Genomic DNA, 12,369 nt, shown 5'->3' on the forward strand with positions numbered 1-12,369 from the left:
ACCACACATTCACATTTCACAGATACTTACTGAGCACCTCCTCTAGACCAGGCCGGGCCCACTGCAGTGAGCAACACAAGCCAAAGAACTGCAGACACGTGTTGAAACAGACATGCCCTGAGATCAGACCTAACCCAGCCTGGAGCACAGGGGTGCTGGAAACAAGTGCTCAGTGTAGTCAAGAAAAACCAGCACTGAGACAGATTTCCCAGCAAGGCATCTTTACTTCAGAACGGTGCTACTTGCGCTGCTTGTAATCGCAAGAGCACCCCAAACAAAGGAGAGAAGGGCTTTTTAACCCTAACGCAGTTCCTGTTTCTGTGTCCTTTCCCCATTGGCTGGGGATGGACTGCACAATCTGAGCTGATCCCGACCGGCTAAGGTTTAAACTTTCCCAAACAGAGTAGACTGGCGAAAAAGAAGAAAAAGGGGGAGAAGTTTATGACCAGGAAGTTGAGTCTTTGAAGAGCTTAGCTGTCCCAACAATTTCCTCTCCTATTTGATACTTCTTCCTCTTCAAAAAATTTTGACAGGATTTGGCTGCGTTGTTCTTCTTGATTATCCAGGAGCAAGAGCTTGTCCAAGTATGGAGGGAGAGAAGTGAGAGAGGCTTTAGTGAGGGCTGTTTCTATGAGCCTTTGAGTTAACCCACGAACACAAGGTATGATGCGGCAGCCCACAAGGATAAGTACACTTGTTACAATTGCAAGAGAGGTAAAGATTGAAGCCGGGAGTCCTTTCCATTTTCCAAACCACTTTTCCATGAGACCCATAAAAGGGTTATGTAGTCTAGAATTTTCGGCTAATTCATTTGCCAGGGTGGTAAGGCCTTGTAAAGCTTTTGTGATGGTCCCGTCGGCAGCTGTATTATTAGGGATAAAAGTACAACATTGGACTCAGATCATGACACAGACTCTGCCTTTTCCTGCCAATATCATGTGAAGGGCTAGTCTATTTTCCCAGGTCATCTGGCTGGTGAGGCCTAATTGTTCAGCTATTCCTTCGATGGCATCCCTGGTATAACTGACGAATCGCTGCTCATTGTAGTATATATAATTTATCCAGTCTACATTTTTATTTATAGCAGACCACCAGAACAAAACAGACTCGAACCCAGCGGCTATTTGGTTCCGAGCTTTAAATTCACTTGGTAGCTCCCGTGGGACCCCGCTACTGTCTATGCAAACATGGGGGTCAAAGGACCCACGAGGGGCTTCTGTTTTTCTTCGAGTTACTTGCTTCCTGTCTGGTTGATGAAATGCCAAGGTGAAAGGGATGGCCAATTGGATTAGAGCAAAAGTGCCGCTCCAATTGCTTGGCAGCATACCCAGTAACAGTCCTCCACAATACCACCATACATCTGCTCGGGGATAGACAAGGGCCGACTGATTGGTTAGCTCTTGAAAATGTTTAGACTCCCATTAGATTTCCAAGGAATGTCAATTTGTTCCCCTGTTGTGGGAGACACAAGGTATAATTGGCATTGAGAGCTGCAAGTCGAATGGTCCTTGGGAGCTGACCCATAGGGCTCCTGATCTTTGGCAAACGTAGTGAAAGAGTGGCACACGTCTTGTTTCCCCAGGCCGTGGGGTGCTGGAAGAGAGCTACCATACAGTCCATGCCTGGTTGGTTGGCCCATCCGAGTGGAAAGGGGACAATCTGGGTTTCTGGCCTGCCCGCTGCACAAGTGTAACAATCGCTTTTATTCAGGATGCGAACAGAATATTTAATCCATTCCAGCCAGGCATTTGCATCTTGATACCCGGTCTCGATGGCTAGGGTTTGCTTTAAGTCCTTGACTTCTACTATAGCTACTTTGGTTTTGTCATTGGGTAAGAGGTGAGGAATGGTTTGATTTGGTGGGCTTGGGGAGGGGGAGACGGTAGGAGGTGGAGAAGGGTGAACAAAACATATTTCAAAGAAGCCTATGGGGTCCCTTCCAGTAACATCGGCTCCTAAGCCATAGAAGCAACCTAGAGTGGAGTTAGGGTCAGTGGAGGTGGGGGTAGTAATAGAGGTAAGTACTGGGTTGCACTGGTTGGATTGGCAATTATAGGGGTGGTTCCCTTGATAAAGTAGAGGCTGCTTCCTTCGGGTTTTATTAGTTTTTTTTGCACACTAGGCAACTATCCACACCACCTGACTAGCAAGAGTAGAGATTCCTATATACCCATAGGCTTTGAGGACTGTGTCACACATAGCTTGGGGACCCCAGTGAGTTCCTTGATGAAGCTGTGACAATATTTCCCTCCTAAGAGGTTTAGACAGCATTTCCCTCCCGTCTGGTAATACCCACCTTCCCTCTGAGCTTTCCTTAGCTCCTATTCTTTTTAACTTTTCTTGGTCTGCGTTGGAGAAGATGGGGATTGCGACTGGAGGGGACGGCAAGGGGTCAGATGGAAAACAGTCGCCTCTCGGGAAGAGGCAGCTTGCTTGGCTACTTGATCTGTGAGGTTATTTCCCCGGCTTTCAAAAGATGGGTTTTTCTGGTGTCCTGGGACATGGACCACCACTCTTTCTTCTGGCAGTTGAAGATTTTCTAGTACTTGCATAATCAATTCTTTATAGACAAGGTCCTGGCCCTTACTATTAATGAGGCCTCGTTCAGTCCAGATCTTTCCAAAAGTATGGACTACTCCAGAAGCATACTTGGAGTCAGTGTAAATAGTTCCTTCCTGATTTTGCAGAGATTTTAAGGCCTGATTTAATGCAAAGAGTTCACATATTTGAGTGAACCAGTTATTGGGCCGTCTCCCTGACCCTACCTCCGTGAGGGTTTCCCAGTCAACTACAGAGTACCCGTTATGCCTTCTTCCTTCAATTACCCGAGAGGAGCCGTCTATAAAGAGGTAACGCCCAGTTTGGAACAGGGTCTCGCTTAGATCTAGTCTGACTCTAGTCTGATAACTGATCAGATCTAAACATTTATGCTCAGGTTCCTCCCGGTTCGGATTTCCTGTTAGGAAAACATCAGAGTTGAGCAAACTACCAGTGGTCAATGTTAAATCATCCCTCTCTAATAAGATAGCCTCAATTTTTTTTTTTTTTTTTTTTTGTGGGGGGGATGGAGTCTCGTTCTGTTGCCCAGGCTGAAGTGCAGTGGCTGATCTCGGCTCTCTGCAACCTCCGCCTCCGGGGTTCAAGCAATTCTCCTGCCTCAGCCTCCCAAGTAGCTGGGATTACAGGCACGCGCCACCATGCCTGGCTAATTTTTTGTATTTTTAGTAGAGACGGGGTTTCACCATGCTGGGCACTCTGGTCTCAAACTCCTGACCTTGTGATCTGCCTGCCTTGGCCTCCCAAAGTGCTGGGATTACAGGCGTGAGCCACCGCACCCACCAGATAGCCTCATACTTTAAAATCCTTGAGTCAGTGAGCCATCTTCCTGCCTTCTGATTAAGAATGGTTCTAACTTGATGAAGGGTACATACAATGAGGCTTCCCCCAAAGGTTATTTTCCTGCTTGCTTCCGTTAGCAAAGCAGTTGCTGCTACAGATTGGGCACATTCGGGCCATCCGTGGGTTACTGGGTCAAGAACTTTTGACAGGAAGGCTATGGGCTGCCAGTGGCCTCTGTGTCTTTGGGTGAGTACCCCTAAAGCCAACCCCTTCTTTACACTGACGAAAAGGTGGAATGCCTAAGGAGGGCAAAGCTATAACGGAGGCAGTTACAAGTAGGTGTTTTAACTCTTCTACTTGTTGGACTTCTGATGGGGTCCAAAGAAGGGGGTCTGGTCCTTCTTGGGTGAGTTTTTGATATGGAGATTTTGTTTTTCAGGCATAAGAGTCAATCCATAGACGACAGTATCCAACTAATCCCAAGAATTTTCTAAGTTCCTGCTTTGTTTCAGGCAAAGGTAGAGATGTGACACCTTCAATTCGTTCAGGTACTATTTTCCGTTTGCCTTTACTGATTAGGTGTCCTAGATATTTTACCTCAGGTTCTACAAACTGAATTTTACTCCTTGAGACCCGTAACCCTTGTTCCCTTAGGAAATTCAGGAAGTTAATTGAAACTGTGGTTATGTGGTCCTTGCTATTTCCTGAAATGAGCAGGTCATCTGTGTATTCGAGTAGGCATATGGATGAAGGAAGGGAAAAGTTTTCTAGGACCTGTTCTGAAATTTGACCTAATAGATTTGGGGAGTATGTAAACCCCTGGGGTAGGACTGTCCACTGCTACTGCTGTTTTCGACCTAAGTGAGGGTCCTCCCACTCAAAAGCAAACATGTCCCGGCTGTCTTCCGCTAAAGGGCAAGCCCAAAAGCCATCTTTCTTTTTTTATTTTTATTTTATTTATTTATTTTTTTGAGAGACAGCCTGGCTCTGTCACCAGGCTGGAGTGCAGTGGCACGATCTCGGCTCACTGCAACCTCCGCCTCCTGGGTTCAAGCAACTCTCCTGCCTCAGCCTCCTGAGTAGCTGGGATTACAGGCGCATGCTGCCACGCCCGGCTAATTTGTGTGTGTGTGTGTGTGTGTGTGTGTGTGTGTGTGTGTGTGTGTATTTTAGTAGAGACGGGGTTTCACCGTGTTGCCCAGGCTGGTCGCAAACTCCTGAGCTCAGGCACTCTGCCCGCCTTGGCCTCCCAAAGTGCTAGGATTACAGGTGTGAGCCACCGTGCCCAGATGGCATCTTTCAAATCTATCATTGTGAACCATTGGTGATCGTATGGGATTTTGCTGATAATGGTGTAAGGGTTGGGAACAGGGTGGGCAGTTTGAGCTGTCTGATTAACAGCCCAGAGGTCTTCTACTAGCCGGTATGACCCATCTGACTTTCTTATAGGCAATATTGGAGTGTCATAAGGGGACATACAGGGTTCAAGGAGTCCGTCATGGATGAGGCCCTCAATTATAGGTTTTAGAGCCATTCTAGCTTCTAAGGGAATAGGGTATTGTTTTCTCCTTACCGCTTCCCTGGGAATTTTTTTAAATAAATAAATAAATAAATAAATAAATAAATAAATAAATCTGACAGTGGAACCCAAATCAGAGTTAATCACTTTCTTTTTTTTTTTTTTTTTTGAGACAGAGTCTCACTCTGTCTCTCAGGCTGGAGTGCAATGGCATGATCTTGGCTCACTGCAAGCTCCACCTGCCAGGTTCACGCCATTTTCCTGCCTAAGCCTCCTGAGCAGCTGGCACTACAGGCGCCCGCCACCATGCCCAGCTAATTTTTTGTATTTTTGTAGTAGAGACAGGGTTTCACCGTGTTAGCCAGGATGGTCTCGATCTCCTGACCTCATGATCCACCCACCTTAGCCTCCCAAAGTGCTGGGATTACAGGCTTGAGCCACCGTGCCCGGCCTTTGGGCCTCTCTTAATTAAAAGTTCCTCTATGGAGCGGCCTTGCCAATTTTCTATCTTTTGTAATTTCTTTCTAATGTCCGGCCAACTGTTGGTGATAAAATAGAGCTTTAACATCCCTTGTCCAAGTGGGTCCTCTATGTCTAAGCCTGAATATTTTCTTATTTGCTCCTTAGGTCTCTTTAAAAATTCCATGGGCCCTTCATCTTTTTCTTGGTGTACATTAAATGCTCGAGAAATATTTTGGGTTTGAGGCACCAATTCCCGAATCCCTTTAATTATCATATCCCTGAGGTCTTTCATGTTTTCTCAGTGGGCTGCATTGTTCCTATTCCACTGAGGGTCCTGGGCTGGGAATTTTTGCTCTGCTGCAGGGATGTTTTGACCAAGAGGGTGTTCACATTCCCAGACTATCATAGCAGCCCTGTGGATCATGGTTCTTTCTTCCCCTGAGAAGAGAATACCTAAGATGGACATTAATTCAGCCCAAGTATACAATTGCAGCCCTAAAAGTTGTTCAATTTGATCTGTGACTCCAAAAGGATCATCAGATAATGGTTTGAGTTCCTTTTTCAGATTTCTAACCTATGAACTAGTTAAGGGGGCATTTACGAAACCAATACCCCCTCCTCCCAGTGGTACTTCTCTTAAGGGAAAAGGGGTTGGGGCAGACCCCTTTGAGGAAGAGGAAAAAGGAAAGTTCTGAATATCCCTCCGGCATTGTTCCATCTCGTGCTGGAGTTTTCCTAAGGAAAGGACATGTTCGGGTGGCTGCTCAATGGGGATGTGGGGCCACAAAGCCCACGGGGCAGGGTTATGTGGGGGAGGGACTGAGTGATTAGCCTGGGGTGGGGTAGGCGGGGGAAGATGGTCTAGGGGATCCTATACATTGGTATCTTTAGATGTAGAATCTGACTTAACTGGGGTGTCCTAGGGGGGTACTGAGTTTGGTTTCTCTTTTACGTCATCCTTTAAGGGAAAGGGAAGGACATGTTCCTGTCTCCAACACAGAGCATAATCTATTTCCTCTTGAGACACTGGACTTTTTTCATTAACATACTGGATTAAGAGTTGGCATATCCAATCCTCGTCTGATCCAAACTTTGGCCAAAAGACCGAGGGTCTGAGGATAGGTTCCTTGGTCCAAATAAAACAGCAATATTTTATCATTCACTGTCTTTCCGTGTGTTACATGGTTCTTTCATTATACCTCCAGTACTCTAACATAAGGCCTAGAGGACTGTCAGGGGGAATTTTATTGTCTGCTTGGCCTTTTGTACTCCCTGTCTTACTTGGAGTATTTCCCATTCTGGAGGTTGGTGCCCATTTCCCAGGGGCTTAACCTCTCCCTTTTCCCACTGGAGGTTTCTTGCACTCGTATGAATAATCGCTTCGTACTTTTTGGCCGCTTCCCGCGTGGGAATTTCAGGCCCCTCTTAGCATTAGCGGGTCGGTATAATCCCTGACTGGAAAACCGCCCTAAGCCTTATGAGGTGACCATGGAACCAAGTCTGGACTCCACACTCGATTCGTGTCCACTGACATGTCTCAGCCACGCACTTTCAACCTCCAAGTGACCTCAACCACCAAGCAAATACTTTGTCGCCACAGTAGCAACTTTTCTTACCTTGGTCTGTGCACAGAGTTACCCACTTGCCTGGGAATTTTAAGGCTCCTTCCTGCCCACGTTGCTGAGAGTCCGGATTTATTTCTCACTTCGGGCGGACCCGATCCACTGCTCCTTGGGCCACTGCAACAAGGCAGTGGGACGTGTCTAACGAGGAAAAGTAATCGCTACCCCTCCCAAAGGAGAATGGGATCCCGGAAGACCCCCAAATTTGTTGAAAACAAGTGCTCAGTGTAGTCAAGAAAAACCAGCACTGAGACAGAAGACTTCCCAGCAAGGCATCTTTACTTCTGCAGAAGGGTGCTGCTTGCGCTGGTTGCAATCGCAAGAGCATCCGCAAACAAAGGAGGGAAGTGGTTTTTAACCCTAACGCAGTTCCTGTTTCTGTGTCCTTTCCCCATTGGCTGGGGGATTGGACCGCACAATCTGAACTGATCCCGATTGGCTAAGGTTTAAACTTTCCCAAATAGGGTAGACATGCGAAAAAGAAAAAAAAGCGGGGATAGATCTGTTTACAGCTTATGACCAGGAAGTTGAGTCTTTGAAGAGGAACTTAGCTGTCCCAACAGAGGCATCCGAGAGGCCTGGAGGAGGTGATGCTGGGCAGTAGGAATTGCCTGGTCCGACGCCCTGGCTGCCAGAGGCCTACCAGGGATGCGCACCTTTGGGTCTTCCCTGCTAGGAGGTGAACTGTGTCCCTGGCGCTCTGGCAAAAGCCATGGAATGGGCCCACAGTGAGAATTCCAGCTTCGCCTCTTACTAGCTGGATAACCTGGGGAGCCGCGAGACCTCCCTGGGCCTCAGCCCCCGGTACAGTGGGGCCAACGGGAGAAACGGCCTCACGGGATTGATGCGGGGATTGAGCGGGGCACGGGCGGCGGACAAACGCGGGTTATTATACTCATCTCCCCCAGGGCATGCGTCCCAGCGCCACCCGCTTCCTGGCTCCGCGCCGGGCCTAGACCCTCCGACCCCGCCCCTGAGCGGGCCGCAAGCAGGAATGCGAGCAGGCCGGGGGCGCGCGGGCCGCAGCCGCATTTCCGGGCCGGCGGGAGCGGGCGGCGGGGGAGGGGCGGTCGGGGCCTGCGCCGGCCGCCGTGTGACGCGCCCCCCTCATTTGCATGCGCAGCGCCCATTGGCCACGGCGGCCGCCGGGACAGGAGGCGGGTCCCCTCCCCCTCCCGCCGCAGCGGCGGCAGCAGCTGGGCTCGGTGTAAACAAGTCCAGGCGCCTGCGAACCCGGGCCGGGGGGGACGGCGCCCGCCAGGAGCGCCCCCCACTCCCAGGCCAGCCCATCCCGGCGGACCGGGCCCCGCGCGCCCAGGCGAGGTGAGGCCCGCGCCGTCAGGGCTGCGTGTCGCCCCGCGCCCCCGCCCAGCCCGCGAGGACTGCCCCCTCCCCCGGCGCCCGCCCCTACCCCCGCGCCCCAGGTGAGCCCCGGGGTCCAGGTAAGGCTCCGCGATGCAGGTAAGAGCCCCTGAGCGTAGAGGCGGCCTCGGCGCCCGCAGGTGAGAGCCCCTCCCCTCCTAGGTGACCCTCCACCTTCACGGCGAGGCCTCCTGCCTCCTCCAGGTGGGGGACCCTCTCCCCTATGAACCCCCTAAACCACCAGTGAACCCCACTGCTCTCCAGATAAGGTCACAAGGACCAACCAGTGCCTACCCGCCCATGTTTCCCCGAAACTGGGAACTGACAGCCCAGCCCCTCCAAAGCCCCTTCCTCCAGCTTCAGCTGCCAGGTCAGCAAGGGTGAGGCCGGAAGCAGGCGGGTGACTCACCATGGGCTCCTCCGAGCCTCAGTTTCCCCATTGATGCAACCTGAGGTCTCCTCACTGAGTCAAAACCGAGACGCCTCTGGTCCCCGGAGAGGCTGCTGGCTCTGGGGAAAGGAGAGAACAGCCGAGTGTGACAGAGCGAGTCCCCACGGCTCTGGGAGTGCCTCGCATGTGTGTGGCCCAGGTCCTGACAGCCCACCTACTCCCTCCCCGGCAGGCACTGGGCTCCCTCTGCTCCCCGTGGGCCGCTCCCCGCGTGGGGCCACTGCCCCCGGCCCCCGCCATGGTGCGGATTTCAAAGCCCAAGACGTTTCAGGCCTACTTGGATGATTGTCACCGGAGGTATAGCTGTGCCCACTGCCGCGCTCACCTGGCCAACCACGACGACCTCATCTCCAAGGTAACCAACCAGGCCACAGTGGGGCTGGAACCTATAGGGGCTGCCTGGCAGCTCCCCACCGGCAGCCCTGACCCCCTCCTCTCTTCCCACCCTCCCACCCTTTAGTCCTTCCAGGGCAGTCAGGGGCGTGCCTACCTCTTCAACTCTGTGTGAGTATCTGGCCTCCCTTCTTGCTTTCCCTGACCTCTGTTGTGACCTGTGACCCCTGGCATCCTGCTGAGACTCCCAGAGTTCCCCGGTGCAGGCAGGAAATTGTGAGCATCATCTCTTGGATGCTGAGGACAGACACAGTGCTTGGCAGGGGGGGCCCTGTGATGGCAGGACCCTCCCTGGGACTGCCCCATGTCCCCACAGGGTGAACGTGGGCTGCGGGCCAGCCGAGGAGCGGGTGCTGCTGACCGGCCTCCATGCTGTCGCCGACATCCACTGCGAGAACTGCAAGACCACTTTGGGCTGGAAATATGTGAGTCAGCCACCTCTGACCCCAGGCTAGCCTTTGACCTGACCTTCCAACACCTCCTCCTGACAAGCTGTCACCCTATAGCCTTTCAGATTGCATAGGCTTAGCTCACACAAGTCAGCATCCCTGACCACATTCTCTTTATCTTGCACCTTGCAAGGGGTGTAGAACTTTTCACTTAACCCATCCCTTCTCTCCCAGGCACTTGGATCCCCATTTGAGAGTTAGGATATAATCAGAGTCACCATTTATGGAATGCTTATGTGCCTTGCACTGTTGTGTGCCTGGCGTCTATTATCTCATTCAATCATTGCAGTGATCCTGTAGGTAGAAGCTATTATTATCTCTACAGAAGAAGACAGGGAGGCCCAGAGATGTTAGGTAACTTGCTCAAGATCACACAACTGGTAAGTAACAGAATAGGGACCAGAATCTGAGTTGGTTGGTTGGTTTTTTTTTACTCCAAACCCTTGGTCACCAGCTTATATTGTCATTCAGAGTATCAGAAAAATTGCCCCAGACTCCGCAACAACATGGAGCTTGGGTTCACCAGCCTCCCTTTCCATAGTCCTCATTGCCACTGCTGCTGTCCAGGGTCTGATTTCACTACGCTGAGTCTCATTTCCTTATCTCTCAGTGGAAGATAAAGCCACTGCCTAGCACCCAGGATTGTTACAGGGATCAGATTAGATGCTCAGGAAGATGCTCTTGGGCTGCAAGGGACAGGATTCTTCAGGCGTCGCTTGGAGCTGTGGTGCCTCTGTGAGGTGGATGCCCCAGGCAGAGCCAGCCAGCCAGCCCTGACCTGAGCTCGCTGCTGACCCTGCCACAGATTGGCTGTGTGTCTCTGGACAGGTGGCTTGGCCACTCTGGACCTCTATCAAATAAAGAGCTGGCCAGCCAGGCACAGTGGCTCACGCCTGTAATCCCAGCACTTTGGGAGGCCGAGGCAGGTGGATCACAAGGTCAGGAGATTGAGACCATCCTGGCTAACGGTGAAACCCCATCTCTACTAAAAATAAAAAAAAAAATCAGCTGGGTGTGGTGGCAGGCGCCTGTAGTCCCAGCTACTCGTGAGGCTGATGCAGGAGAATTGCGTGAACCCGGGAGGCAGAGCTTGCAGTGAGCCGAGATCGCACCACTGCACTCCAGCCTGGGTGACAGAGCGAGATTCCGTTTCAAAAATAATAATAATAATAAATAAAGAGCCGGCCTAGACAAGAGATCAAAAACTCAAGTGCCAGGCTGGGTGTGGTGGCTCATGCCTGTAATCCCAGCAGTTTTGGGAGTCTGAGGCAGGTGGATCACCTGAGGTCAGGAGTTCGAGAACAGCCTGACTAACATGGTGAAACCCCATCTCTACTAAAAATACAAAAATTAGCTCAGCATGGTGGTGGGCGCGTGTAATACCAGCTACTCAGGAGGCTAAGGCAGGAGAATCACTTGAACCCGGGAAGCGGAGGTTGCAGTGAGCCGATATCGCGCCGTTGCACTTCCAGCCTGGGCGACAGAGCAAGACTCCCTCTCAAAACAAAACAAACAAACAAAAAAATCCTCAAGTGCCTGCAAGGCCAAGCAGATACTGTAGATGTGTAAAGGGTAGCATAGATTGGCGGGGTTGGGAGTTAGGGGCAGGCTGGGCAAACTGGAGTGAGCAAGGCCTACTTATATTTTAATACTTTAAAGTTATTAAAATGTCTGCTGTCCAAACATAATACATGCTGTAGGCCAAAATGGCCATGAAGCTACCAGTTTGCAAACCCTGAACTGTGAAATCTTTTAGCCGCTTCCCTATCTTCTCTGTTGGAGCCATCATTAGTACTTAAAAAAGTGCCTTTGAGTCAGGGAGTTCTATTCTACTCTGTGTTTGTGAGAAACACGGCCCTGCCCCTCTGGGCCACAGTTTCCTCATATGTAAAATGGGGCCACTCATGTCCACTCCCCAACCCCAGTGCCTTGTGGTGAGACTATTGCTCCAGGGATGACGGTCCCGCCCCTCCTTTCAGGAACAGGCCTTTGAGAGCAGCCAGAAGTACAAAGAGGGGAAGTACATCATTGAACTCAACCATATGATCAAAGACAACGGCTGGGACTGACCCCCGCTCCCCCGACGCATGTGGCTCCAGCCCGGCCTGGCCGCCAGGGAGCGCCACCGGCTTCCCGCCGCCCGAAGGGAGCTCTGGACCCTCAGGGCCCCTGCAGAGGACGGAGCTAGCTCCTGTATATATATTTTATTGCATGCACTGTGACCTTGGGGGGAGAACAGAAGGGGGACGACGCCCCCGCACCTCCTGCGATCTGGCTGGCTTGGATCTCGTTTTTAACCCGTTCCTGCCCCACCTGTCCTATAGTTATGGCCTGTGTTCTGCTCTCCTGGCCCCAGTACACCGTCTGCTCTGTGAACTCCCACCAGGCCCTTCTTACCCCACGCGTGTCTGTCCCCCTCGTTCTGTAGCGTTTGTACATAATAAAACAATGGAGTGGAGACAGCCCGGGCTCGCGTGTAATCCGGGAAGGGGGAGCTCAAGCGGAGATTTCCGCCCCTATAGACCTGTGCGGTTCTGAGCCTCGGCGGGGCATGGGGTAGGCACAGCCGTCCAAGCTGGGTCTCTGGGAACCGGGACGGTTTCACTGCCGGCGGAGGTCCTGAGCCCACTCTGGCTGCCTACGCCGTGACCTCGGCTGATCTGCGTCTGCTCTTCTGCAGCGTTTGGCCGCCGCCTAGGGGCAGCGCCCCAGGGAGGCAACAGCGCCGCCGGCCTCGCAGCCCTCTCGCGGCCGGACTACAACTTCCAGCGG

At 51.7% G+C, this 12,369-nt stretch overlaps 1 protein-coding gene and 1 long non-coding RNA gene across 3 annotated transcripts; one reads left to right on the plus strand and one right to left on the minus strand.

Moving 5' to 3' along the window:
• Nucleotides 1-204: 204 nt before the first annotated feature.
• Nucleotides 205-8,014, minus strand: LOC103892649 (uncharacterized). Its single transcript, XR_656870.4, has 2 exons — nt 6,937-8,014; nt 205-862 (listed from the first exon to the last, which is right to left on the minus strand). It is a non-coding gene; the product is annotated as an uncharacterized LOC103892649 (long non-coding RNA).
• Nucleotides 8,015-8,091: 77 nt separating this feature from the next.
• Nucleotides 8,092-12,059, plus strand: YPEL3 (yippee like 3). Of its 2 annotated transcripts, XM_009250607.4 has the most exons (5): nt 8,092-8,265; nt 8,928-9,110; nt 9,216-9,259; nt 9,465-9,573; nt 11,577-12,059. In XM_009250607.4, exons 2-5 carry the CDS (start codon nt 8,994-8,996, stop codon nt 11,664-11,666), a joined length of 360 nt encoding a protein of 119 aa, XP_009248882.1. In that variant the 5' UTR covers nt 8,092-8,265; nt 8,928-8,993; the 3' UTR covers nt 11,667-12,059. The 2 variants fall into 2 exon arrangements, with proteins under 2 accessions (XP_009248882.1, XP_002826346.1); XM_002826300.6 differs by lacking the exon at nt 8,092-8,265 and having other exon boundaries at nt 8,306-9,110.
• The last annotated feature ends 310 nt before the right edge of the window (nt 12,060-12,369 follow it).

This window comes from Pongo abelii, chromosome 18 (assembly GCF_028885655.2).
Source record: "Pongo abelii isolate AG06213 chromosome 18, NHGRI_mPonAbe1-v2.0_pri, whole genome shotgun sequence".
Classification (NCBI taxonomy): domain Eukaryota; kingdom Metazoa; phylum Chordata; class Mammalia; order Primates; family Hominidae; genus Pongo; species Pongo abelii.

What these genes read in the sequence shown, in the direction of transcription:
- YPEL3 (XM_002826300.6), top strand. Translation starts at nt 8,880, where the DNA reads ATGTGTGTGGCCCAGGTCCTGACAGCCCACCTACTCCCTCCCCGGCAG. An exon ending in ACGACGACCTCATCTCCAAG is followed by an intron (nt 9,111 to 9,215) that starts GTAACCAACCAG and finishes CCCACCCTTTAG; the next exon opens with TCCTTCCAGGGCAGTCAGGG. An exon ending in CCACTTTGGGCTGGAAATAT is followed by an intron (nt 9,574 to 11,576) that starts GTGAGTCAGCCA and finishes CCCTCCTTTCAG; the next exon opens with GAACAGGCCTTTGAGAGCAG.